This window comes from Grampus griseus, assembly GCF_964374135.1.
Source record: "Grampus griseus genome assembly, chromosome: 8".
In the NCBI taxonomy this organism is placed as follows: Eukaryota; Metazoa; Chordata; class Mammalia; order Artiodactyla; family Delphinidae; genus Grampus; species Grampus griseus.
The window spans coordinates 108,557,976-108,585,342 of NC_139002.1; the positions used below are offsets into that span (position 1 = coordinate 108,557,976).

Consider the following 27,367-nt stretch of genomic DNA (forward strand, 5'->3'; position numbering starts at 1 on the left):
GGGACTACTCACTGCTGGTGAAGGTGTGGGGAAACGGGCATGTCTGTGCAATTTTCATAGTAGCATAAATGGGTACCAGCCTTTATGATTTGGTAGTATCTATCAAAACATGTACAGATATCTCAACCTTGCTGGAAATGGGGGAAAAACGGGCCTCTTGAAGTGAATGCACTTAAAATTTCATGAAAAATAGACTTGATTGGGAAGTTACCTTGAGAAGTAGTAATAATAGTTTTGAAAACAAGATTATCTTATATAAATGTAAGTTGTTATAATCGTAGATACCTACTCGTGAATTGAGAGAGGTTCTGGTGGCATGTTTATAAAACATGCTGTGATGCCACAGTAGGGCATCTTTCACTTCATAATGGACTTTGGCAGCACGTCCACACAGAGGATCATTTCTGTAGAAGGCAGGGCTTCATGGCTTCACTAAGGGCCTACCCTTAATCCTTTATTATTTCATCTGCTTTTATTATTTCTTTTTTGAAATGCTTATCTAGGTATCAGCCTTGATTTTCTCTTCACTTGATAACTGGTTTAACTCTGCCTAATCTCCTAATCTCTGTTAGAGACTCTTCAATTTCACTGCCCTTAACTTCATGAAATCTCTTATCTTGACAAGATTTACAGTTCTTCATAAGTGATTTACTTTACATTGTCCTTATTTGATAAGAGACAGGCCAGGAGGAGACTCAGTCAACAGAGATAGAGCAGGGAGAAGATGGGTGGGGAGAAACAATAGTGTTCAGTGGGGAGGGATGTTTCAGAGGGACTAATTTCATAATCGGGCAGTTCGTTAGTGAATATTTGAATGGTTAATGGCCGTCTTTAGCTGCCCTATACATCCATCAATAGGGGGCTTGTTCCATACATCATGGCACAGTGAAATGCTGTGCAGCTGTTAATAAAAAGGAGAAGCGCTAGACGTCTTAACATAGATCCATCTCCAGAACACACAGGCGTCTTCCCTTTGCACAGCGCACACTGGGGCCGCCGCGTGCTCACCAAGAAATGAGAGGGCTTGCTTACGGAAAGCTGAAAGCTTTCCTTACAGCATGATGCCTGCGGAGACAGGTGCCCGCACAGTGCACTGGCCAGGGCTCCGTTCTCTTCAGATGCCCTGGGGTTGCTTCCTGCCCAGACCATCAAGCAAGTAACTGTTGGCCACCTCCTGCCAGCTGCGGTCAAGTCAGTGTTGCCCTTGAAAATGCTCCTGGCCTTAATCAGGCTTCGATGAGCAGCCCATCTCTGCATCCTTTGATGGAAGGCTCTCTGATTAACAGCCAGCACGATACTCTTTAGCCTTGTTACAGGCCTCCCACCCCACCACCTACGTGCCTTTTTCAGGCAGCTGGGTCCTCGTGTTCACCAGGAACAGGACCCATGCCAGAAAGACTAGAGCCGCCATGAGCACAGCCCCATGTGGGGAAAGCCCAGCCCAGCAGACTGAGAGCAGAGGCCACGTTCTCTCAAGGATCCTGGAAGCTAAGCACGAGAAAGCAGCACTTCAGCTACAGTGCACTGAGCTGTCACCTGTTCATGTGTGTGTACACACATATCACTGCAAAATAAAAATGCCCCTGACGTGTACTGCCCTGATGAACCAGTCTTGTCTGGGCAGCTCAGAAAGTCTGGCATACCTATGTATTAAGTCAAAAAGGCAAACTGCAGATAAATATATATGTTACCACTTGTGTAAAAAGGAGGTATATTATAGATACATGTTTGCCCCTATAACACATTCTGAAAAAATACAATAGGAAACTGTTAAAAGTGGTAACCTTTGGGGAAGGAAGCTTAGGAATTCAGGGCTGGGGTGGGGACAGCCTGATCTTTCTCCCTATTCCCTTTGTACACTGAATGTGTTTTACCGTGTGCGTATAAGATTACTTTATTATTATTATTTTTTAAGCACAGCATTTTAATAGGGAAGGAACAGTGTGCTGCAGCTCATGCAGATGTTCTGCCAGGCCGTGAACGAGCAGCCCTCCGCTGCAGGGCTGGGGTGGCCGGCGAGGGGCAGCTCCCGCGGCACAGCGGTGTGGGCTCTGGTTCATGTCACTGCAAGGGGCGGGGGCTGCTCCGGCACAAAGAGGGTTTTGACAGGGAGAGGCAGAGCTGGAGTGAGAGCAGGCCCTGGGCGGGCTCCCAGCGAGCCCCCCGCCCCCGCCCCCCTCGATGGGAAGGGGTGCCCTCCACCCATCTGCAGATCAGCAAGGCTCTCCTAGGAAATGAAATGTTACATATGTTTTGTCATTACAGAATTTTGAGAGGAGTGATTTTTAAAGAAGTGAACCGTGTACAGCATGTTCTGACTGCTGTGTCTCACTATATCAAGTTTTTATGTAAGTTTTTTCCATTTTCAGGTAATCTCTGATTTTGATTAATGCAACAGTGACAACAGTTGATACGTTTTTCTGTTGATTTGCCTAATGTCTGTGTTCGTTTAAATATTTTCCAATGCATCTTCACATTTTAAACTCTTTTAAACTATACCTTAGACCCCATTTCACATTCATGCTTTATATCGCCGAGACTCTGCTTTGGGGAGGAGCAAATTGTCTTCCCTTCTGAAATGGCGCTGCTTGGGAACTAGTTGGGTCCCGGGTATTCTGGGGAAGTGACACAGTGTTGACCTAGGAGGGGGTCCTGATCTCTCCCCATGGGGAGAAGGAACAGAGAGGAAGTTGAGGCTGGCGACCCTCTTGGGACATGCCCACACCCACCCTCTCCAAGGGCTCTGCCCTGGACATCCACCTGGGCGTGGGGAGGCCTGGATACACCGTTGGCAGAGAAGCTGGGCGGGAAGAAGCCGGCCCAGCGCCCGCCACTGTAAGAGGAAACGAAGAGAGACAGCTCCAGTCAGCCCCAGAAGCGAGGCCTGGAAAAACTGCAGCTGGAGCTAGCACAAAGGACTTTTCAGACCCTGCAGCCAAGGTGCCCAGTGAGCTTTTTTTTTTTTTTTTTTTTTTAAACAGCTATTAGGGCGACGAGCCTTTCCAAAGGCCAGCAGTTGGCGAGGGTTTCCAGGAAGCTGGTCTGGCACGAGGCTGGGATTGGAGCAACTTTAACGAGTTAACTTCAGAAGGAAGGAATCATCAGGAAAGGTTTAAGGTTCAGCAAACTTTTTGAATTATTTTGCAAAAAGTTCTGGCTTTCAAATTCAAAGGCGTGTTTTGCCGTGACTGTTTTAAGCCAGAGCCTGTTTCAAAGGCAGCGCAGCCCGCACGTTTCTGATTCATTCACTCCAGGTATTCGTCTCGACTCCTCTGGACGAGCTCTGCAAGTGCTATCCAGTGCCGGGAAGTGCTGGGGTCACCTTACACGTCTCGTCAAACGTTGCTCCACCCACGCGCCTCTCCCTCCGCCAGCCCCCATGGCCGTGTGTGCACACGCGCGCGCACACACGCGCACACCTTCCCCAAGCAGGAAGCTGCTCTTTGCCAAGAGCGAATGGAATTCAGATTTCCAGAGGGTGTCCTTGGCCTCCAGCTCCACAGCCACACGCTGAAGAAAGGTCCTAGTGTGTGTGGTGGGGACTGAGAGAGAGGGGCCTCCATCTCTGCTCACGTCTATCTCGGCCCCAAGAAAAACCCACAACTGGCTGCACTCTGCTGAGCCACACCCGGCCTCGGTCACATTCCTTCCCTTCCTGAGCCCGCACTGGGTGGCCCCAGCAAACCAGCCTCCACAGCTTCCTCCCGCCAGCGGGAGACCTAGGCCGGGCCCTTGTGGGGCAACCAGCGATTCCAAGTGAGGCGCCCGCGCCCCGGGCCTGAAGCGGTGGGAAACCACCGAGGGGCCCTCGGGGCCGGGCCTCCGGCTCGGGCCCGCGCTCACCTACGCGGGGGAGGACGGCGCTGCTTCTCCCTGCAGCACACTGTGGGGCCGGCCCTCTTCCTATCCAGCCTTTGCTCTGCTGGCTGCGGAGCTGGTGGGCCCGCTGCAAAGGCTGATGCCGCCCTTTCCCACCACAGGGTCCCTGCGTACACACCGGCAAGAAGGAGCCCCTCTCCCCCATCCAGTCTGAGCCTCCCAGGCCCTGAGGTCAGCACCCTCAGGAGTTAAACATTTACAGGCAGAGGCCAACACCAGCCCCAGTAAATGAGACAAGGCCGTGATCAGCCTCGCATGGTGGGCTGGCTGGTCACGCTCAGCTTCTCTTTGGCCTGAGTCACTGGGACCTTGCACCTGTGTGGCCAGGTGGCAACAGGCGGAGAGAGTGATATTTCTGCAGGTCGTCAGAGCCAGCGAGGACGGTGATGGGCAGGAGCTTCTGTGGCATTTCAGGGGCTCAGCGCAGGGGGGGGCCTGGTGCCCCGGCAGAGTGTCCACTGCTAAACAAAGGCCAAGCTCCACTCTCCTCAGACAGCGCCCTTTGTTTGCTCATGGAACTGTTTTCATAAGCCCCAGGCTCCGCGTGGCCTGCACTTCTGCCTGGGGAGAAGGCTGCAGCTCTGCAGCGTGGGCCGTGAGGCGCACGTCGGCCTTCTGGCCTTGCTCAGGGCTACGCGGAGCCTCCTGCCTGGGCTGCGGAAGGCGGCAACCCTTGTCTTGGTCTTGCCCACTTGGGTCTCCTGGACAAGTACTCTTGAGCTAGCCCGAGACCAGCTTCCCTGTCCTTTCTGACCCCACGTCTCAGTGTTTCTGTAGTGCCTCAGCTCCACCAGCCTCTCCTTGCAGGCGTGGGCTGCCGCAGAATTAACTGGGGGGCGCTGTCTCCCGTCCCCTGCGTGTGGGACCAGGGGGAGCACGCTGAGGAGCAGGGCCCGGCCAAGCTGACGGCCACGCGCTGCCCCACCGGCGCTCGGTGCTCAGGAAAGTGCGCCAGCCACCCCCGGGACTGGGGTCACTTGGCCCAGGTGATGAAGGGGACTGGCTGGGCCTGGCGTGGGGTGGAGCACAGGCCCCACTAGAGCAGACAGGCCCCTCTGGGACAGCAGAAGAGCTCAGGGTTCAGAGTTCAGAGCTGAGGGCCTAGCCCTGGCTCTGCCAGCAGCTGAGCAAGGTCCTCTCGTCTTTGGTCTCAGGTCTTTGGTTTCCCGGTCTTTCCATCTCCTGGCCTCTAAAGGGATACATCCCCCCCTCCCCACCCCCGAACCCAGGCCGTGTGGTCTGAAGAGTCCATTTCCCAGTGCCTGAGACAGGCAGGTGGGGGGCGGGGGGGCCCGCGAGCACAGAGCTTTTACAGGCACAGCCGCAGACGGGGGGTCACTGGGAGAGCATCTCAAATGAGGCCCTTGGAGCCCCTGGGGATGGTCCCACCCCCTGCCGCTGCACACACACCGGCCCGAGCTCAGTCAGGCTGGGAGCCAGTTTTCCTGAGCATTGCTCCACCCAAGGCTGCCCCATCTTATGACCCTGGCCTTGCAGCCAGGCCCCGACGAGCTCCCACCTGGAGCCCACACACCCAGCTGGGGGGTTCATGCGGCAGTTCAAAAACAAGAGCAGAAGAAAAGCACTCAAGTGTTTCAAACTGGAAGAGATTCAATTTAACTTAACAAACCTGGATATGAACCTAAAGAAAACACTGAAAACCAAGCCCACCTACAAAAGGCCCAAGAGAGGAGGTTAAGTAGGAAAAGAAAGGTCACCTTGGGCCCGAGGACAGCTGCCCAATCCCGGCCAGGGAGTGGAAGACACTGGGCCCCAGTGCAGACCGAGCGGGGCCAGAATGTGCTCAAGGACTTTCAGCTAAAGGTCCCAATGTGACCTTACCCTGAACTTTGTACCCCAGACACAGAGGTCAGCTAACTGAGGAGTTAAGCAGAGGACCAGCGGCTGGCTGCCTGGTGCCGCCCACCTCCTCCTCAGGAGCCTGGCTCTCTGAGGGCAGCAGTGTTCGGCCCAGAACCACAAGTGAGGCTGTGGGGAAGGATGCTGAATGGAGAGGGAGAGAGAGAGGGAGAGAGAGAGAGAGAGAGAGAGAGAGAGAGGGAGAGGGAGAGAGGGAGAGAGAGAGAGAGAGAGAGGGAGGGAGAGAGAGGGGGGGGGAGAGAGAGAGAGAGAGAGAGATGGGGAGAGAGAGAGAGAGGGAGGGAGAGAGAGAGAGAGGGAGGGAGAGAGAGAGAGAGAGAGAGAGAGAGAGAGGGAGAGAGAGAGAGAGAGAGAGAGAGGGAGAGGGAGAGAGGGAGAGAGAGAGAGAGAGAGAGGGAGGGAGAGAGAGAGGGAGAGAGGGAGGGAGAGAGAGAGAGAGAGTGTGTGTGTAGCTCTGTGCTCTGAACAGCCTTACCTACCCGCCCCCCCAATCTCCCAAATATCTTCTGTTGTTTTATGAAGTCACCCTGCTCTCTGCCTCAGTTTCCCCAGCAAGGCACCACAGGGCACAGCAAGGATTCTACTTTGGGTGCAGTGTAGTCTGACCTGTGATGGCTCAGTTCCAAGGTCTTGGAAGACAAATCAGGTAGAGTCAAAATTACCTTTGAAAATGCCTTGAATTTCCCCTAAAAAAATTCCTTTCTCGGAGCTTTATGTATCCCCTCCTAAGCTGCCCTTGTGCCCGCTGAAATGGGCGAGCTCGTGTGTGAACCCCTGGGGTGCACCTACTCTTCTCCAGGCACTCCCTGTGCCATCGTCAGCGTGAGCCTCTCGGGCCACTGCCAGGTCAAGAGGTTACTTACTGGGAAGATCAAAGCAACAGTAGGCTCACGGCTGGAGGTGTGAGGATGACGTGGACACCAGGGATGCCAGTCTCTGAGGCTGGACCTGGCCTCCTAGCTCCCTCTGCCTCCAGCTTTTCTTTCTCTTCCTCTTCCCTCCACGAGGACTCTAAGGTGGCACCCGGCATTCCCACGGGCCAACCAAACCTGACAGACGTCTAGCCAGACCTCGGACCGCTAGCCACTCATTGCTGAGGATGTGCATCTAAGGCGTGGCCCCTGCCCAGGACACCTGCACTGTCCCAAGAGGGCTGGTAAATCTTAAAGAATGAACGCTAGAGGGGGCGCTCTGGGGCAGCACGAGAAGCCACAGAGCTGGGTCTGCCACTGCAGCCTGGGGGGCCAGGTCAGCGCTGCCCTGGAGTAGTCTGCAGGCCTGCGCGCCCCTCGCCCTCCTCACACGGCGGTGCCAGGTCCGTGGTGTGCGAGGAGACTGAACGCGAAGCATTCTCACTGGAGAAGATGGTCACAGAGTCACCCAAGCAGCGCACAGGCTGTCTCTGCACGGACTGTTGTCTCCTGCCCGGAGGGCCATAGAAACACTTTGGGGGCGCAGACCCAAACCAGAGGCCAGGCTTCTTTGCCTCTGCTGGCTAGTTACCTCCCCACCCCCTGCTTGCCAGCCCTCAGGGTGCCAGTCCAGCTTCCCCATCACAGACTGGGGCTCCCCTAAAGACTGCCGCTACCTCACGGGGGACGCCGGCAAGACCCAGTCCTGTGAGACTGACGAAGCGCTCGCAGGGCCCTACCGAACCGAAGACTCGGCCGGCAGCAGCGCCCCTCCCACCCCTGACGCGGGACGGGCTCAGTCGATCCTGCCAGAGGCTCACCCTCTCCTGAGCACCCGAAAGCCACCAGGTCTACGAACGCTGCTGCCACATTCGGGCTGTGCAGCCTGCGGGCCGCTCAGAACCCTAGAGGCACCGTGCGCTTCCCTTCCGTGCCAAGCACAGCACCGGGGAAGGCAGGGTTTGTGGCCTGCCCTGGTCCTCACTCTGCTTGAAGATGGGTGCCGTCCTTGGCAGGTGAGCCCGACTGCGATGAGAATAGAGGGCAGAGGCATGGCGGGGCACCTGTGACCACCGTGGGGCATGGGCCTCTGCATTCCCCCCAAGAGGAGCACAGTGGGCGCCAGGTTTCTCCCTGCACCTCCACAGGGGCCAGAACAGCTCATGAGCCCCTCTCCCAGGGGCGAGACGCTGTGGATTGTGGGTCTGCGTCTCTCCTCTGCCGCTAGCCCATCCTGGGGCCCGGGGCTTTGGGGCCTCCAGGTGTATCTTGTTAAATAAGGACGACACCTAACGGTGGCGCACTGTGACCTCATCTGTGTCCCACGGAAGCTTGTGACCTGGTGGTTTCAGAAGCTCTCAGGCCAAGTAAGGATGTCCCCGTGGGGCCCCTCGTCGTAAGGTGACATTTTACACTGTCTGCTGTCGGGCGGGGCACTTTCCTGAAGCAGGTGACACCAGCACCGTGAGACACATCCCTCCTGTCTGCAAGAGGGCACTGAGGCTCAGAGAGGTGAGGTGGCTGCCGTGGCACCCACAGGCAGGATAAAATGAGCCAGGCTGGCCAGAGTCCGCCGGTGGGCAGTGTCCCCAGGCTTGGTGAACCCATAACCAACACCAGCTAACAAGGAACAAGAAATCTCAGACAAGGGGTGCGTGATCACTGCACTGAGAACTACAGGACACGGTAGGAGAAATGAAAGAAGACCTCAATAAATGAGGGACACGTCGAGACCACAGTTGCAAAGACTCAACATAGTAAAGATGTTTACTCTCCCCATAATCATCTAGAGAGCCGCCGCACCTATTAGAAGTTTTCTGTGGAAACTGGCACATGGATGGAGAGACAGGTGCCACACAAAGACAGCCAAGCAAGGCAGGAGAACTGGCTGGAGCCTGCTTGATCAGCTGTCCAGGGCTGGTATCAAACTATAGTGATGATGAAACATGGCCCTGGCAAAAAAGAAAAACTGAGATCTGACTCATGGAAGCGAATAGAGCCATGTGTAGACAGTGAGCTGGTTTATAACGATGCTGATACGGTAGGGCAGTGGAGAAAGGATGGTCTTTTCAGTAAAGGGTGCTGAGTCAAGCTGGATATCCAAATGGGGGAAAACTGTACCCTGACCTCAGCCTCGTACTGCATGCAAAAATTGATTCCAGGCGGACTGTAGATCTCCGTGTGAAAGGTGAACTGTTAAAGCTTTAGAAAAAAACCAGAATATCTTTATGACCTTGGAGTAGTCAGAGTTTCTTAAATAGGACACAGATAGCACTCTCCAGAAAGGAAATGTTTGATTAACTGGATCACCTTAAAATTAAGACCTTCTGTTCATCAAAAGACACCTTAAGAGAGGAAAAGGGTGACCTGCAGAGGAAGAGGTGTTGTGTGTATATATATATATTCCAAATAATCTGACCAATGACTCATGTCCAGGGTAAAGATAGAACTCCTACAATCAAAAGAAAAGATAACCCAGTAGAAAGTGGGCCGCCGACGTGGGCATTTTACAAAGGACGATATCCAACTAAACAATACTCATGTAGAAAGGGGCTCAATTGTATTAGCCGTTGGCTTACTGCACATTAAAGTCACAAGTTGATGCCACCAGACACCAGCATGGCTAGAAGGGAAGTGATGGAGAATGCCCAGTGTTAGGATATAGAGCAGCCAGAATGCCCCGATGCCACTGGTGGGAGTGGAAATGGTATATGCCTGCTTTGGGAAACCGTTAGTCAATGTTTACTAAGTCAACAAGCTCGTCCAGTGACCTGGCAGCTCCGCACCTAGGCATATACTCGCCAGAAAGCAGCCCATGTGTTCATCGGACTAGACAGAATATTGTTAGCAATAATGGTAACAGCCCTGCCTTGGAAATTGTCCAAGTGGCCATCCAAGGAGAATGGATAACCAAAGTGTAGGCCATTCACACAGCGGGGCGCCAGCCGGCAAGGAAGGAGGGCGGCACTGCTCTCTTCAGCCAGACGGCGGGGCTCCCAGGGACTCGGACAAACGGGCGTGTGCACTGTGTGAGTCTCGATAGAAAGTTCAAGAACGGACAAAGCCGAGTCCTGTTGCTAGAAGCCAGGACACTGGTTACCCGTGGGCATCAGTGACAGGAAGCGGGAGCCTAGGGGCTTCCCGGGAGGTTCTGCTGCCTCAGCTGGGGGCTGGTTACATGCGTGCCAGGGGCTGAAAATGCATAAAGCAGTACACCTGAGATCTGTGTACTCATCTGCGTGTACTTCATCCTTCCAAGTCGAAAACAGTGTCCTGTATGCAAGGACAGTCCTTTCTAAACTTGACTTGAGAGAGGGCCAACCCAGGCCTGCAGAGGGGCTGGGTCTGCCCACAAGCACCCTCCACCCTCGGCTCAGGGGACACACACCTCAGGCTTCCTGATCAGGCTGCCTTGGGACTCAGTCTCCCCTTCTAGGTTCAAGCAGAGCCCAAGAGGGAGCTGTGTGGTACTCCCCGACGGCGAGAAATGTCTCCACGTCAACACCCGTGCGGTCTGTGCAGTCGTTTTCCCCAGCCACTTCTAGGGTGTGGACGGTCTCTCCTCCGGCGCTACCCTAACCCTAACCCTAGCCCGGTCCACGCTAGCCTTGCTGAGGACCTGCACCACGGAGACTGCTGAGCGGGGCCTGAGAGCGCCTGGGCCGGGGGTTACGGATGGCTCCTGAGGAAGTAAGGAGCCTCCCCGCTTTCCTCTGGGCCTCCCACCCAGACGGCGGGCCCACTCCCCAGAGCAGCAGCCCCGGGAGACTGGCTGCGTCTTCCTCTCATGTTCAGATGGAGGAAGCGAGGCGCCCAGAGGTTAGGGGGCCTCCGGGGGCAGCCCGCAGCTGGGCTGGTGCAGGCTGGGAGCCAGACTGGGGGCATCCGATTCCCAGTCCCGTCTCTTTCCCACTGAGCCACTCCGCCTCGCTTTTAATTTAATTAGGAGAACATTTAATCCCCCCGTGCATTTCAGAGACGGGTTTGCGCCTGGCCGGAGCTGCGAGGCTCTGACGGGGAGCCTGTGACTCATGTAGCTTCGCACAGCCCTCCCGGGCGGGCTCCCACGGGGCTTCCTTGGCACCTTGTGCAGACAGAGGTGGTCTGGAGCTCCGAGGAAGACAGGACAGTGGTCTGGAAAGACAAACTAGCCTCATCTGTTCCTGGCAAGCCCCCTCCTTTATCCCCCTGGACACTGGCCCCAGAAAGGCCTCTCCGTCCTTTCCCACCAAAGTTTGCAGGGTGAGAAACAGAGCGAGGGGCTTGGGTGTTCGCAGAGGTGCAGCGCCTGGCGCCTCCAGGGTCCATGGGTGTGGGCCGCAGTGGGCCCTGGGTGTCTCTGAAGCGTCCCAAGCAAACCTAGTCCCATCAATAGAGCTAGTACCCCTGGTCCACGGAGCTGAGTGCAGGACCAAGCCTTGTGACATTTGCCCCCGTTTCCAGAAGGCATGGGGCTGGCCCTGGCCTCGCTGACAAATGCAGATTTCAGGAGACATTAGTAGTGATGTGGATGAAAGCCAGGCCACAGCGGCCTTGCTGGAGAAGAGAAACTTGAACGTTTTGGCGTGAGATTCCGCAGGGTCCAGGAGAAAGTTGAAGACATGGAAATTCTAATTAACGCACACAGGGCTGGTTTTGCTCAAGGACCTCCAGGCTGTCATGTCGCAGGAGGCCTGCAAGTATATGCTCGCTGGGTGTGTGTGAGTGTGTGTGAGCCTGCTTGCTCGTGGTCACCTGGTGGGTGACCTGTAGCGCCCCAGCCTTGGCCTTGCCTTCATTCTGCTTGCCTTTCCTAGAAGGCCCCTGGCCTGCCCTGTGCCTATCTTGGTGTACAGGGTGCTAACCGAACTCTTCCCCCTGCAGAGCGGGACAGAGCGGTGGCTAGTTAAAGAGAGCTGAATCTCGCCCACCCGAGATGCCGTGATGAGAGAGATGGAGGGACCAGGGACCAACTCTCCTGGAGGGACCCTTCAGGGAAACCACAGGCTGCTGTGCTCACAGAGGGTCTGGCCACTTGAACTACCTGTCTTGGGTGTCCACGTGCAACCGGTGGGGCAGATGTGGGTGCCAGGCCACTCCTGGCTGACTGCAGCCGTGGGGAGGACTCCATAGGAAGGGCCGCAGTCTCCCAAGGCTGCTGAGAGAAAGGGTACCCAGGCCACGGCCCACACACAGCCCTGGAGCTCAGAGCCACAGGTCCCGATGCTGAGGCCAGTTCTGACCCAGCGGCCCCTGGCCCTGCACGCCAGCACCCATGCTGAGGCGCCCACAGCCCTTGCTTCATCTCCTCCTCGGGAGGCGCTGGCTGGGGGCCCCTGTGTGCCTTGGGGTGGGAGCCATAGTCCTGGAGCTCCCTCCAGCCTGGGGCTTGAGATAGGGAGAGGCCCAGGGGAGCCGCACATCGCCCGCTCCCCAGGAGCCGAGGATCCTGGGAGACAGGTACCCAAAAAGGAGTCCCAGGGCCCGTGCTACGGCTCAGGGAGCTGGTACAGAGGGCCTCAGGGCCTCAGGGCTGAAGGAGGACGCGGCTGCCTGGCCTGTGGACGTCCTGCGCCTCCTTGAGACGGGATGACTTGAGAGGGCCTTGGAGAGGTGAGCAGGAATCTCGTGGCTGCAGAGGAGTGCCAAGGCTGTCCCCGATGGGACACCGTGTGCAAGGCACAGGGATGCACACAGGGGTGGCCCTCCCCTCAGGGGGCAGGAGCCTAGGAACTCACCCCAGCTCCCGGGGAGCAGGGCTCCGCTACGCCCCACTCCCCCGGATGCCTTGTCTCCTGCCTCACACTTGCTCCTTGGAAGCCCTGTGGCAAGACTGGGTGGGGGGTGGGAGGGGCACACATGCAGACAGCCGCCTGCTGGCCCTGCTGGCCCTGGAAGACTATCTTCCTGAAAGGTGTGGGTGCGACTCCGGCCCGGCCACCCAGATTCGTGTGAGGGCCCTGGAGCTGCCCAGGGGCTCGCCTGTGGGGCTGCAGTGCCCGAAGCTACTGTGTCTCCCCCGCCCACTGCACCCTGGGCCCTGCTCGCCGGCAGCCCCCTCGGTTACACCAGGCTGGCTTGTGACCCCCAGGCCCCTGACCCCTCGCTCCACCGATGGCCAACAGGCCCCGGAAAGAGGAGCTTCGCCCAGCCCCAGGGACCTTCCCGTAATCAAGGCTGCAGTGACCTCACCTCCCTGGGGCCCAGCGGGCGGGGAGAGCTTGAGATGGAAACAAAATGTGTCTTTATTTATGCTTTTAATTTGAATCCTGGAACTGGCCCAACATGGTAATACATTTAACATCAGTACAATGCTGAAGAAAAATGGATCTGTTTTTCAGTAACTGCCTCCCACCCACTCTGCCCGCTGTGAGACCCCCGCGCACACCCCCCATCCCTTACACACACCAGGGCGTGCGCCCCTCTCTTCCCCGCATGGAGTCCGTGGGGCTGAGCTGCCCGCAGGAGCCGAGACGGGTCCCCGAGCGGCTGGAGCCGAGTTTAATGAGGGGCATCAATCACCAGGCGGGCCGTGCGGGAGGCAAAGGAATGTGGTCCCAGCATGGGCACCGAGGCCCGGCCATCCCCCTCCCCGCCCTGCCCTGCCGGCAGTCACAGCCCTAAGTAAGCATGGTGCCCGGCGGTGCCACCTCCTTCCCCAGCCATGGTGGGGTGGGGCCTCTACCCAGCCTGCAGCCCTGGGGGCGCCTAGGTCTGAGGCCCCCACCGTCTCCTTCACTGTGCCTGCATCCCCCCTTTCCCCACCTGGGCTCCCCCGAGCAGTACTCTGACTACTGAGGACGTGGGCACGCAGATCCCTTGCCGTCTCAACCTTGACTCTGTCTTGACCAGACCACAGTGCCTGGAGGTGTCCTTTCGACAGCAGCCTCGGGTCTTTCCACTCCCAGCCTTCACTGCAGACCCCTCCTCCTAGCACCACGCCTAGGCTCCTTCCCACCTTCCCAGCTGCCTCATCTCCAGGGTCTGTACTGGTTCACAGGTTCTGGGGCGAGGACTCTACCGGGTGAGGACGGCCTAGGCCCAACCGGCGCTGGAGGGGACCACTCCTGCTACAACCAGCGGGCCACGCCATGCGACTGCTGGACCGAGAAGGCCCACCACAGGCTCTCTGGTTGGTGATGCCCCAGGCCCACAGCAAGCAGAGAGAGCTTGGGGCCTCTGTCTTGGAGGAGCGAAGACAAGAAACGGCCAGGCTCCTCTGACGATGCAGCTACACTGGCTCGAGTTCCCTCCTGGGGCTCCCTGGGCAGGTGGGCGGCCCCAGCCTTGGGAAACGTGGTGCACGCAGATGCCAACACACATGGACCTCGCTTCAAAAGGGGGGACTGTGAAAGGCAGCTGTGAGCTTGGCTTTGGGCCACCTCGGTCCCCAGCCTCACCACCCTCACCCTGGGCCTCTCTGCAGGGGCCTTGCAGGGCCCGGGGAGCTGGTGAAGACTGACTGCCCCGCTGGATGGATGGTGGGTGATGGCCCTGTCCACCCGGGGGGCAACTCCTTGCATGTGCATTCTGGGGGCCAGGCCACAGCTGAGAGAACGAAGGAGAGCGAGCTCTGACAGGAAGAGAGCGGCCAGGAGGACAGGAAGGGGCAGGCTGAGCGGCACAGTGAGGCCTGGGTGCCGTCCACCCGCGTGAGGGCCGTGGTTCCCAGCAGGCTCTTGGCCGTCCTCGCTCTGAGCAGGCACTGCCGCCTGGGCTGCAGACACCAGCCACAAAACTGCAACTATTACCGCTTTGGCGTCCTTTGCGCCCCAGATTCGGTACGGGCCTCAGCCAGAGTGGAAGCTGGCATTCTGCCTTGGGACGCTGACCTGCACCTGCCCCTCCCACCTGGCACCCGCCACTGCTCACGCCTCCGCCCTTGCCCATTTATCAAGTGAGCCTATCAGGTCATCTCCGGGATGGGCCCAGAGGTCAGAGCCACATTCCCAGGGGTGACCTGGAAGCTTGCTCCGGTGCCGAGTCCACGAGGATGAATAACCCTGCTTCCCAGTGACCTGGATGGCTCCCACCGAGCCTGAGAATGCTTTCTGTGCACACCCTGCTATCCATGGGGTGCTGTCAACCTCCCTGTGAGCCTGGGGGCCTGGAAGGATGGTAGGCCATCCTGTCTGATCACGGTACCACCTTGAGACAGTCCAACCCTCCTCTCACTCTGGCTCCCCGACTCTGTCAGTCCTCTGGTTACAGAACAGCCAGGAGGCCCTGCAGTTCGGGTCCCGATTCCTCAGTCATCTGCAAGGCAAAGGCCACACCTGGCCGGCAGCACAGGCAGCCAGCCTGGGGCCTCACTCCCAGAGAGATGCACACGGTTCAGGACAACCTCGAGACCCTTAGAGAGTCCGGAGAGCCGAAACACGCCTTAGTGACTCCGCAGAGAGAAGGAAAGAAGGCCAGCAAGTGACTCTCAGAAGGGCCGAGAGGGCCGCTCACACACCCCAGCACAGAAGGACTTCTCTGGGGAATCCCCAGTGGGGCAGTGGCCAGAACGGGCCCGCGTGTCCCACTGACCCCGCCACAGGCTGTCACCACTGGGTGCCCTAGCCGGGAGCACTGAGTCACGTCGGAGGGGAATCACACCATGGCCGGGCCCCAGGGATTGGCCTGGCGATACCGCGACGGTGGGGGAGGACGGGCATGCGTCCCAGGCCAGCTGTGCCTCGGGGGCAGGCCAACTGGAAGGCGTGGAAAATCAGCCATTTCCTCCACCTGAAGGAGCCCCTGAGGACAGCAGCGGCAACTGGCAGACAACAGTCGGCATCTGCCCCGTGGCTTTGGCCAGGGTTCCACCGGGGAAATGCGAAAAACAAAGTCGTCTCTTTTTTGGGGGGCAGGGGAGGGGGCTAGGGGAGAGAAAAACAATCTTCTCAGACGCTCAAAGCACGAAAACAAGTGGAAAATGATCAGTCTGGTTTTCCATAAGTCAAAACAAGAGGATCGTGTTCCCAGGCTCGGCGGGAAATGCCCCTGCTCCCCTCCCCGCCTGGTGCCCGGGCACGGAGGCCAGGCCCTGGTGGTCGGTGGCCCCAGGTTGCTGAGGGCAGGCAGCGAGCGGTGGGCACTGAGTGAGGAGACCTGAGCCCTGGCCCGGCACCGAGCCCCACGCCCTCCTAGCTCACCACCCCTGCGTGAGCGGACACTCACTGCGACACATGGGTGATGGGCGCCAGCAGAGTCTCCCCTTCCAGGTCCAGGTCCTCGGCAAAGCTGTTGGTTCTCGTGAAATGGGCCGTGCTCACTTCCAGCAGCGTGGGGCTCTTTTTCACTGTGGGGGAAGATGCGGGACAGCACGTTAGGCTTCCATGGAAGGCTTGATGGCAGAGGGGGCCCAGGGTTGCTCAGAGCTGAGATGCTCACCCCAAGCTGCTACCCTGGCTGTGGGGCGGACCTGTGCCCCTGGAGCCTTCCCACAGACGGGTAAGATATCTACTCGCAGGGCTGGGTGAGGAGTGCAGATGGTGTATGAAGCCTCGGCACAGAGGACTGGCGGGGGGGGGGGGTCCCGATGGCCCCCACGTGCCTGAGGCCACAGTGGTCAAGGAGCAGTTGAGAGCCGATGACACCTCCTCAGAGTGAGGACTGTGCCTGGGCTGAGCTCAGGTGTCTGGGCCTCTCCCCAGGTTCACACCAGACGTTCAGGTCAAGAATAGAACACAGCTGCCAGGCACAGGTCTGCTAAGACACTGACGCTCATCACCACGCTGTCACTGTCACGTGGCTGCATGGCTTTCGACGCATCCGTGAAGACCCAGGGTGGTAGGGCTCCTGCTCACAGAGCGTCGCAAGCCGGGGAGGAAGGGGCAGCCACAGAGCTCCTGGCCCCTTGCGTCCGCCGCCCGCACCCTGAGGGAGGCACAGGAACCGCCCCGACGGCTGGTGTTGGCATTCAGACTCCTGCGCGCACCCACAGTGAGCAGGTGCTAGTGTTCCGGGCTGACTAAGAATAATTAGCAGTCCCCTGGTTTTCAATCTGGACCTTTTTTATTTTTCCATTTAAAGTTTTTGTTGTAAAATGACGAATTACTTGTAAAAAGGGACACAGCGCAAAGACTCACGAAGGCCTTCCTTCCCCGAGGCCATCAGCGTCAACCACCGACTAGATTCCCAGCTCACCCCTCTGCTCACGAGAGCAGCTGACACCTGGAGGGACTTGCATTTATACACACGTGACGGCTCTGTTCCTGTCACTGCAATGTGCCCATCTCATTTTTCTACAGGTATTTAGACATGGATCTAAGTCTTGTTTTAGTAATTGCGTAACAGTCCGTAGCTTAGATCTACCACAATTAACTCAACCAGTCCATGTGTGACGGACATTTGGTTCCATTAGCTTTAAGCCACTGCTTTAAGACGATGATGCACCCATCCATCTTTACGAAAACCTGACATATTGAGGCAGGTGAGAGGGTGCTTCCTTGGTAAGTTTAATAGGTGTGGCTAGATTGTTTTCCCAAGAAGTCGTATCAGTTAGGCTCCAGCAGCAGTGTGCGCGCACATGCCACCTTCTCCACGCCCACGTCCGCACCGGCCTTTGCAGCCTTTGCTGGGCCCGTCGCGTGTAGAGGAAGACGGGCGTGGTGCCCTTCCTGCTGTGCTGGATGCCCGTTGTGGCTCAGAGGCTATTTGGTTTTCCTCTTGTGGGATTACCCGTTCTTATCCTTTGCTCACTTCCGTTCGTCAATTTGCAGGAATTTTTTTCTGTGCTAGAGATAATTAACCCGTTGCATATGAGGCACGAGTATCTTCCCCAGTCTGTCTTTGGTGTTTTTACCTTAATTATGGTGGTTTTGTCACAGAACGTTTTTTATGATTTTGAAGCGATGCCCATCTTTTGCTTTTTGAAAGAGAAAGGATTCCCCACCCCAAAGTAGTACAACCATCTCCTAAATATAAACGTGTGAGTGTGTGTAAATTTTAATACATTTAGCACTTACACCTCACATTGTAGGAGATCATCAACAATCAGAAAATGAAAATGTAAAGGTATTGTGTGCAGTCTTACTGAAAAAACTAAAATGAAACACAAACTATAAATTCTCTTCAAGAAGACACAGGAGAAAGTCTCTGGATTTGATACCAAAAGCTCAGTCTGTGAGCAGAAAAAAATGGAAAAACTGGACTTTATCAAAATTAAAAGCACTTGCTCTGTAAAAGACACTGCGAAGGGAATGAAAAGACAAGTCACAGACTTGGAGAAAATGTTTACATGTCACGTGTCTGGTCAAGGACTTTGATCCAGAGTATGTAAGGGACTGTGGCAACTTGACAAGAAAGCTAACAGCCCCGTTTTAAAAATGGATTACTAATAAGCTCATGAAAAGATGCTCGTTCAACCAATACCAGTAGTTGTTAGGGAAATGCAAATTAAGTCCACAGTGAGCTACCACTCTACCCACGTGAGAGTGACTAAACCTTCTAAATGGCATCAGTTTTGGATATTTGGCAAAGAATAAGGTTAGAGCCTTACTTTTCACTTTACATTAAGAAAAGAAAAAAGAAGGCGAAGCCTGACAATACCACGTGCTCATGAAGATGCAGAGCAACTAGAACGTTTACATGTTGCTGGTGAGAATGCAAAACGGTGCAGCCATGTTGGTGGTCCCTCATAAAGTTCAACATACATTTATCTTGTGACGCATTGGTCCCTGTCCCAGTTATTTACCCAAGTGAGCTGAAGATTTACATTCAGAGAAACCTGTACATAAGTGTGTATCGCAGTCTTGCTTACAGCCGCCCCAACCAGGAAACAACTAAGATGCGCTTCAGTAGGTGAACGGATAAACTGTGGTACATCCATACAACGGGATTCCATCCAGCCCTCAAAGACGGGAACTAACGGTTCACGCGTGCAACGACACAGCTGAGTCGCAAATGCATCGTGCTAAGCAGTGAAGGAAGCCAGATGCAAAAGGCTACATATTACATGATTCCATTTATAGGACATTCTGGAAAAGGCAAAACTACAGGGACATAAAACAGATCAATGGCTGCTAGCGTTTAGAGGAGGGGGAGCACTTGACTTCAAAAGAGTTGCACGATGGAATTTTTCGGGCTATGGAACTTCTCTGTATGATGTGGTGGTGGTAGGTACATGACTCCAGGCATTTGTCAAAACCCATAGAACTGTACGTCTCCAAGAGTAAATTTTACTATACGCAACCCCCCGCTCCCCGCCAAATAAGCCTGTTGGAGGATCCAGGATGGAAAGCATACTGTCACGAGTGAATTCTGTATTACGAATACGTAACACAGCACTAAAAGGAGAGGGGAAGAAGGAGCTGGCCCGTGAAGTCTTGGGAAACAATCTTCTGATTGGATATGTTTAAAGTAAAAAAACCCCAAACTGTCATAAACACAGTATTCTAGTTGGTAAGTTTGTTTCTCATAGGGGTACTACAGGTACACTTGAGTTAAATAAGTAAATAATTACAGATACTGGGAGCCAGGATTCTCAATGTCAGAAAAAAAGTAACAAACAGAGTTAGGGGGTGGTGAACGAACCTTGTGGTCAGAAATATCAGTATGAACTTACATTTAGTTTAAAATAGACACAAATAAATACGGATGTACGTGCACACTTGGGTCATTCACATACATACATTTCCTAGCTCTGTCCGCTGAGAGGCCCTAGAAGCAGTGACTAACTGTGGAGCAATGAGCACCTAGTGCCCAGATCCTGGTTTCTAAATCCCATTCTCCAGTAAAAGGAACCAGGGCTCTCTGATAGAATGGTGATTCTAGGGCTAGGGCAGGGGAAATATAAGATAAGCCTGAAGTATTGTCTAGTGTTAGAAAGGAAAGAAATGCTCAAAAATAAATAAATGAGAAGGATGAGGGCATATCAAGTGGACACAGGAACTAACCCAAAAGAACTCTCAATCCAGTGACCAAAGCTAGAACAATTTGAGCAACAAAATAAATAATATTAAAAATATTATACAGAATCCTATCAAACATTTAGAGAAGAGCTAACACCCATCCTTCTCAAACTCTTCCAAAATATAGCAGAGGGAGGAACACTCCCAAACTCATTCTACTCATTCTCATTCTATGAGGCCACCATCACCCTGATACCAAAACCAGACAAAGATGTCACAAAAAAAACTACAGGCCAATATCACTGGTGAACATAGATGCAAAAATCCTCAACAAAATACTAGCAAACAGAATCCAACAGCACATTAAAAGGACCATACACCATGATCAAGTAGGGTTTATCCCAGGAATGCAAGGATTCTTCAATATATGCAAATCAATCAATGTGATACACCATATTAACAAACTGAAGGAGAAAAACCATATGATCGTCTCAACAGATGAAAAAGCTTTCGACAAAATTCAACACCCATTTATGGCAAAAAACCCTCCAGAAAGTAGGCACAGAGGGAACTTTCCTCAACATAAAAAAGGCCATATGTGACAATCCCACAGCCAACATCATTCTCGGTGGTGAAAAACTGAAACCATTTCCTCTAAGATCAGGAACAAGACAAGGTTGCCCACTCTCACCACTATTATTCAACATAGTTTTGGAAGTTTTAGCCACAGTAATCAGAGAAGAAACAGAAATAAAAGGAATCCAAGTCGGAAAAGAAGTAAAATTGTCACTGTTTGCAGATGACATGATACTATACATAGAGAATCCTAAAGATGCCACCAGAAAACTACTAGACCTAGTCAATGAATCTGGTCAAGTAGCAGGATACAAAATTAATGCACAGAAATCTCTTGCATTCCTATACACTAATGACGGAAAATCTGAAAGAGAAATTAAGGAAACACTCCCATTTGCCACTGCAACAAAAAGAATAAAATACCTAGGAATAAACCTACCAAGGAGACAAAAGACCTCTATGCAGAAAACTGTAAGACACTGATGAAAGAAATTAAAGATGATACAAACAGATGGAGAGCTATACCATGTTCTTGGATTGGAAGACTCAACATTGTGAAAATGACTATACTACCCAAAGCAATCTACAGATTCAATGCAATCCCTATCAAACTACCAATGGCATTTTCCACAGAACTAGAACAAAAAATTTCACAATTTGTATGGAAACACAAAATACCCCAAATAGCCAAAGCAATCTTGAGAAAGGAAAACAGAGCTGGAGGAATCAGGCGCCCTGACTTCAGACTATACTACAAAGCTACAGTCATCAAGACAGTATGGTACTGGCACAAAAACAGAAATACAGATCAATGGAACAGGATAGAAAGCCCAGAGATAAACCCATGCACCTACGGTCACCTTGTTTTTGATAAAGGAGGCAAGAATGTACAATGGAGAAAAGACAGCCTCTTCAGTAAGTGGTGCTGGGAAAACTGGACAGCTACATGTAAAAGAATGAAATTAGAACACTCCCTAACACCACACACAAAAGTAAACTGAAAATGGATTAAAGACCTAGATGTAAGGCCAGACACTATAAAATTCTTAGAGGAAAACATAGGAAGAACACTCTATGACATAAATCACAGGAAGATCCTTTTTGACCCACCTCCTGGAGAAATGGAAATAAAAACAAAAATAAGTGGGACCTAATGAAACTTAAAAGCTTTTGCACAGCAAAGGAAACCACAAACAAGACGAAAAGACAACCCTCAGAATGGGAGAAAATATTTGCAAACAAAGCAACTGACAAAGAATTAATCTCCAAAATATACAAGCAGCTCATGCAGCTCAATAACAAAAAAACAAACAACCCAATCCAAAATGGGCAGAAGACCTAAATAGACATTTCCCCAAAGAAGATATACAGATTGCCAACAAACACATGAAAGGATGCTCAACATCACTAATCATTAGAGAAATGCAAACGAAAACTACAATGAGGTATCACCTCACACCAGTCAGAATGGCCATCATCAAAAAATCTACAAACGGTAAGTGCTGGAGAGGGTGTGGAGAAAAGGGAACCCTCTTGCACTGTTGGTGGGAATGTAAATTGATACAGCCACTATGGAGAACAGTATGGAGGTTCCTTAAAAAACTAAAAACAGAACCACCATATGACCCCGCAATCCCACTCCTGGGCATATACCCTGAGAAAACCACACTTCAAAAAGAGTCATGTACCACAACGTTCATTGCAGCTCTATTTGTAATAGCCAGGGCATGGAAGCAACGTAAGTGTCCATCAACAGATGAATGGATAAAGAAGATGTGGCACATATATACAATGGAACATCACGCAGCCATAAAAAGAAACGAAATTGAGCTATTTGTAGTGAGGTGGATGGACCTAGAGACTGTCATACAGAGCGAAGTAAGTCAGAAAGAGAAAAACAAATACTGTATGCTAACACATATATATGGAATCTAAAAAAAAAAAAAAAAGGTTCTGAAGAACCTAGGGGCAGGACAGGAACAAAGACGCAGACATAGAGAATGGACTTGAGGACACGGGGAGGGGGAAGGGTAAGCTGGGACGCAGTGAGAGAGTGGCATGGACATATATACGCTACCAAACATAAAATAGATGGCTAGTGGGAAGCAGCCACATAGCACAGGGAGATCAGCTCGGTGCTTTGTGTCCACCTGGAGGGGTGGGATAGGGAGTGTGGGAGGGAGAGGCAAGAGGGAGGGGATATGGGGATATATGTGTATGTTTAGCTGATTCACTTTGTTATTACAGCAGAACCTAACACACCACTGTGAAGCTATTATGCTCCAAAGAAGATGTTATAAGAAAAAGACTTCAACAGGAAAAGAAAAAAAATATTATACAAAATAATAGTATTAGATTATAGCTCAAAAAAATAAATATTCCTGAGTCCATACCAATATAAATCACCAGATAACTGGAAGAGAGGGATAAATCTTCCTTATAGAAGAATTCCAGATAATAAATGCAGATAGACTGAGGGAAAAAACCACCATTAGAACACCACAGTGATATTTGCTACAGGCAAGATCCAGGGACGAATGCTAAAATTAGTAGGTGAAACTTTAAGGAGAAACTTCAAAGTATCTCCTCTCAAATATTTATTCATTGCCGTGGTGGTTTTAACATATGTTCACCAACGCTTTGATATTCTCTCATGCGGGAGGTAGACCGTAACTCCCCTCTCCTTGGGTGTGGGCAGGACTTGGTGACCCCCTTCTCATGACTAGACTGGAAAGGGAAAAATACTAAATAAGGCTGGCTGACACCACCTTAACCAAGTGGGTCAAGGTTAACACTACCAGTGACAAACCATGTTGATGTCATGTACCCTGATATGGTGCAATGAGAAAAGCACCTCACTTCTGTGGCATTCTTCCCCCCAAACCCGTAACACCAGTCTAATCCTGAGAAAATAGTGACAAACCCAAACCGAGGGACACTGACACCTGACTAGTATTCCTCAAAAGTGTCAAGGTCGGGGCTTCCCTGGTGGCGCAGTGCTTGGGAGTCCGCCTGCCGATGCAGGGGACACGGGTTCGTGCCCCGGTCCGGGAAGATCCCACATGCTGTGGAGCGGCTGTGCCCGTGAGCCATGGCCGCTGAGCCTGCGCGTCCGGAGCCTGTGCTCCGTAACGGGAGGGGCCACAACAGTGAGAGGCCTGTGTACCGCAAAAAAAAAAAATTAAAAAAGTGTCAAGGTCATGAGGAACAAGGAGGGACCAAGATTTGTCTTCATGGATCAGAGGAGACTAAGCAGACCTGACTAAATACAATGATGGATCCTGGGACAGAAAAAGGACATTAGTAGTTAAACTGGGAAAATCCAGATAAATTAGCTAAACTGTAGCTTAACTACTAGTGCTGCCGAGTGTTCATTTCTTAGTGTTGCTAACTGCACCATGGTTTTATAAGATGCTAACATTAGGGGAAGCTGGTGAGAGTACAAAAAAAGCTGTACTATTTTTGTCTCTTCTGTAAAAAGAAAAAAAAAAAGCCTGTATACAGTAGTACAAAAAATTTTTAGTACATAATTAAGGACATACAAGAACTCTAAGGAGAAATTATAAGACCTTAACAAGCAACATTCAAGAAGACATAAATAATGGAGAAATAGCTTTTGTTCCATTGACTAGAAAACTCAATAGTGAAAAGATTCTCCCCAACTCTTAATAAAAATCCCACGGTTTCTGTGTTGGAACCTTGGCAAGCTGATTCTAAAATTGCTCTGGAAGTGCAAAAAGCCAAGAATCAACAAAATTCTTGAACAGCAACAAGGTAGGAGAACTTGCTCTACCAGACATCAGTTCCTCCTGCAAAGTAGCAGTCATTAAGGTGGTGTGGCGCTAATGCAGAAAGAGACAAGCAGCCCAAGGGGACAGGGTTGCGGCCCAGAACAGCCCCCACACATCTGGATGCTTGCTGTGTATAAGAGGTGGCCTGCACATAGTGGGAGGAGGAAGTTCAGGGATAGCTGGCTGTCCACGTGGGAAGAAGGTTGACTTGGACCCTTACCTCACACCATACAGCAACATTTCATTCTTGGCATTCCAGGCAATTGAAGGCTAATGGAGAGAAGTAAAACAATAAAGACTTTCTGACTGAATCTAAAAGAATATATTCATGACCTCGGGGTTCGGAAGGATTTTCTAAAATGTAAGCAGTAACCGTAAAGGAAAAGACTGATGAATTTAACTCCATTAAAACTGAGTCCTAATCATCAAACAACACATCTAAGAGTAAAAAGGCAACCACAGAAGAAGAGTACCCACAAAATGTAAAGAATTCCTGCAAATCAATAAGACAGATGTTAGCAACTTAATGCAAAAGGGGGCAACAGACAGACGAGCACATCGCAGAAGAGGACTCCAAGTGGCTGACGAACATGTGGAAAGGTGTTATGCCTGACTAGCGATCAGAGAGATGTAAATAGACTCAGGGAGCTCGCAGCCCATGGGGGCGAGGGCCGACTTCCAGCAGGAAACCGCACAGACATTACTTAGTCACACCCTGGAGAAGGGCTCCGAGGGAAGGGCTGTTTGCCCGTGACATTCTCGGAGAGCACAGGAAAGTGACGGGTAAGTCCTGAAGAATGCGTGTGCATTCAAAGGCTCTCAGGTCTGGGACCTGGTGGGAACGTTTACAGCCCCCATTTTAGAGACTCGGGGCTGAGATTCAAGTACCCTGGGTTATATTATTCAGTCGTCAAGTGACAGAGCTAGAACTTCATCCAGGACTCGAATGTTCTTTCAAAAAAAAAAAAAAAAGGGAAGGAAAAACGAGCACAAATACATATTTCTACGTCTGCATCACTTGTATACAGAAGGAAGGAACAGCAGAGCAGGGGCTGGAAAGTGGGACTGCTTTCCAAACATCCGAGATGACAGGGGTGAGCCACCTGACCCCTGACAAAGGCCCAGCCCTGGTGTTTTAGGAAATTAAAGTGTGCACATCAGTTGGCTGCTGGGAGCGGGTGGGGCCTGCACCTGCCAGAGAAGAATGTGTGATGTTTGGTTTCATCCTGAGAACAGCACAGAGGGTCCCCGCAGCGAGGGGCAAAGGCAGGGGCTCCACAGGTTGGTTTCTGCAAGTCAACAGGAACGGCACTGCTCTGCCCAGCTTCTGTGTCAGAGACTGTGGGGTACATGCCTCCCCCACCGCAGGCAGGCAGCAGTCAAGGCTGCAGACCCTCCCCATTACCCGGCTGCAGTCACAGCCTGGTCAGGCCCCTCCCTGCAAGAAGGTACAGGGGGTGTGGCAGGGGCCGGGGGTGTAGATGTGAATCCTTGGCAGACACAGTGGCACGCTGCCCCTTCAGGCAAAGCTCTGTGCTAAGTGCTGTGTCCCAAGAGACCTGGCTTGTCATCCCCAACTTCAAGGAGACTGAGATGGGCATTTTACAAAGATGCGCAAAAACCCACGGCCCTGGCCTCGCAAGTGCAGAGCGGGCCGAGCCCGTGGTGGACTCATCGGGGCAACTCATCTGGACACCAGGCCCCGAGGAGGGCACCGGAGCTACGCTAGGTGAGCCATCTGGAGTGCCAGACCTTGGGAAAAAGAGCACTGCGTCCTGGCGACAACGAAGCCACACTTTCCTAAGACAATCCCAGTTGTCAATGCTTTAATTCCTTGGCTGCCTTTGCCTTGTCAAGGCCAGAATCTGGGCCTAAGTTTTCAGGGCAGAACAAAACAATTTTGTTTTCTAGGAAAATGGGAGGTCTGGGATGGCGAACGCGGCCTCTGGCGTGGCGACTACCACAGCTGGAGACGTCGGCTGCCAAGGCTCACCCTCTCTCCAGAGAACAGGAACCAAACAGCGCAGCGTTTTTCCTTCCAGCCAGTGGCCCTGCTTAACAGGGTGATTTGAAAATATGGGCACAGAAAAAAGACTGGAAGGAAACTGATCGAAATATTAACCGTTTGTCTTTAAGTGAAGAGACTGGATGATTTCCATCTCCTTCCCTATTGCGTTCTATCTCGGACGGTACTTTCTCAAGTCAGGAAACGGTGTTTTGTGGAAGTCTCCCACATCTGGGCCTTGCCCCGGCCCACGGCCCTGCACGTCTCGTCCTGGAGGGACATCAGAGTACGTCGGAGCATCCTCTGTCCTTCCACCTGGCCTGGAACCGCCCGCGTGCCTGAACAGAGCCCTCTCCGACCACGAACGTCCCCAAAACCTGCTCCCAGGAGCACCTGGTCTCACTTCTTTCGACTCTCCGTCGAGCCCCTGCCCCCTGCCTATTCCAGCAAGTCCAGCTTATCCCCAACACTGGGACACACTTGGCTTCCACGAGATGCATGAAGGGAATTCCCATTTCCCCATCTGCTGCTTCAGTCATGACCTCATTTCATTGTCACAGCAGCTCTGTGGGATGGCAGCTTTGATTCCCATCTCTAGACAAGCAAACAGGTTAAAAAGGCTAAAAACTCACGCTCTGGGTCACACAGACTAGGCCGGGACTTCAGCACCAAGTCAAACTTGCTGTAAGGCCCCAGCCCCTCCCCACTGCCCTCTGCCCCCAGGAGAGTCCCCTCTGGTGTCCGGGTCTTCACCTAGCCCTCCCGCTGGTGACTGATGAAAATCCTGCCTGATCTCCCAGGTGTAACCCTGGGAGAGCTTCACAAAGCTTCCCAAGGCTCTAGAGACCGTCCCCTCCTCTGGCTGGGTGCAGGGCTATGTGTGCCCGGACCGCAGGTCCGTGCATGTTCCCTGGCACGGGGACCTCGCCTTCCACCTCCCCCGTATCCCTCCGGGGCCTGGCACAGGCGTGTTCCCCAAGCCAGCTCTCTCCACAGGGATGAACAGAAGCTGCCCCTGTCCTTCCCAAGTCAAAGCCCCTTCCCACCCACCCGCCTGGCCCCCACCCCCCAAATCCACCCCCTCTTGGCGGATTTGCCAAAGCCCTGCAGATCCTGCACTGTGAACGAGAACCCCCTCCCCAGGGCATCCGGACAGCTGCAGCCAGACCCTGCGTGACATTGCTGAGCCTCGGCCCCAGGCCTGTGCCAGCTGCCCATGCCCGGCTCACAGACCACGAGCCAGCACTGCCGCGTCGCCACCTGTGTCTCCACTCAGAGGCGAGAAGTAAGGGACACGGACAGAAAGTGTAAAAGCCATTCCCACGACAGCTGCCAGGAACGGGGCAAAGAGGGGAGTGAAAACGCACATGCACAGCCGGCACCGGTTCCGCTCAGGGAAATACCTTGCTCGAGTGGACACCTGTTGTTTGTGCCTCTCCAGCAGCGAGGCCTGGCCTCTGGGAACAGCTTCTCGAATCTTCCTTGGGGGGCTGCTCTTTCCCTCCT

The 27,367-nt window shown here is 53.1% G+C and overlaps 1 protein-coding gene across 3 annotated transcripts in view; it reads right to left on the reverse strand.

The window, feature by feature from the left end:
• The window catches only part of KCNQ1 (potassium voltage-gated channel subfamily Q member 1), a gene marked incomplete at both ends in the record, with an annotated part of 346,929 nt that overhangs the window by 167,988 nt on the left and 151,574 nt on the right, over positions 1 to 27,367 (reverse strand). For all 3 annotated transcript variants that reach the window (XM_082660290.1, XM_082660289.1, XM_082660288.1), the window contains one exon: positions 15,816 to 15,936. In XM_082660290.1, the coding sequence (XP_082516416.1) occupies positions 15,816 to 15,936 (121 nt within the window). The remainder of the gene's footprint in view (positions 1 to 15,815; positions 15,937 to 27,367) is intronic.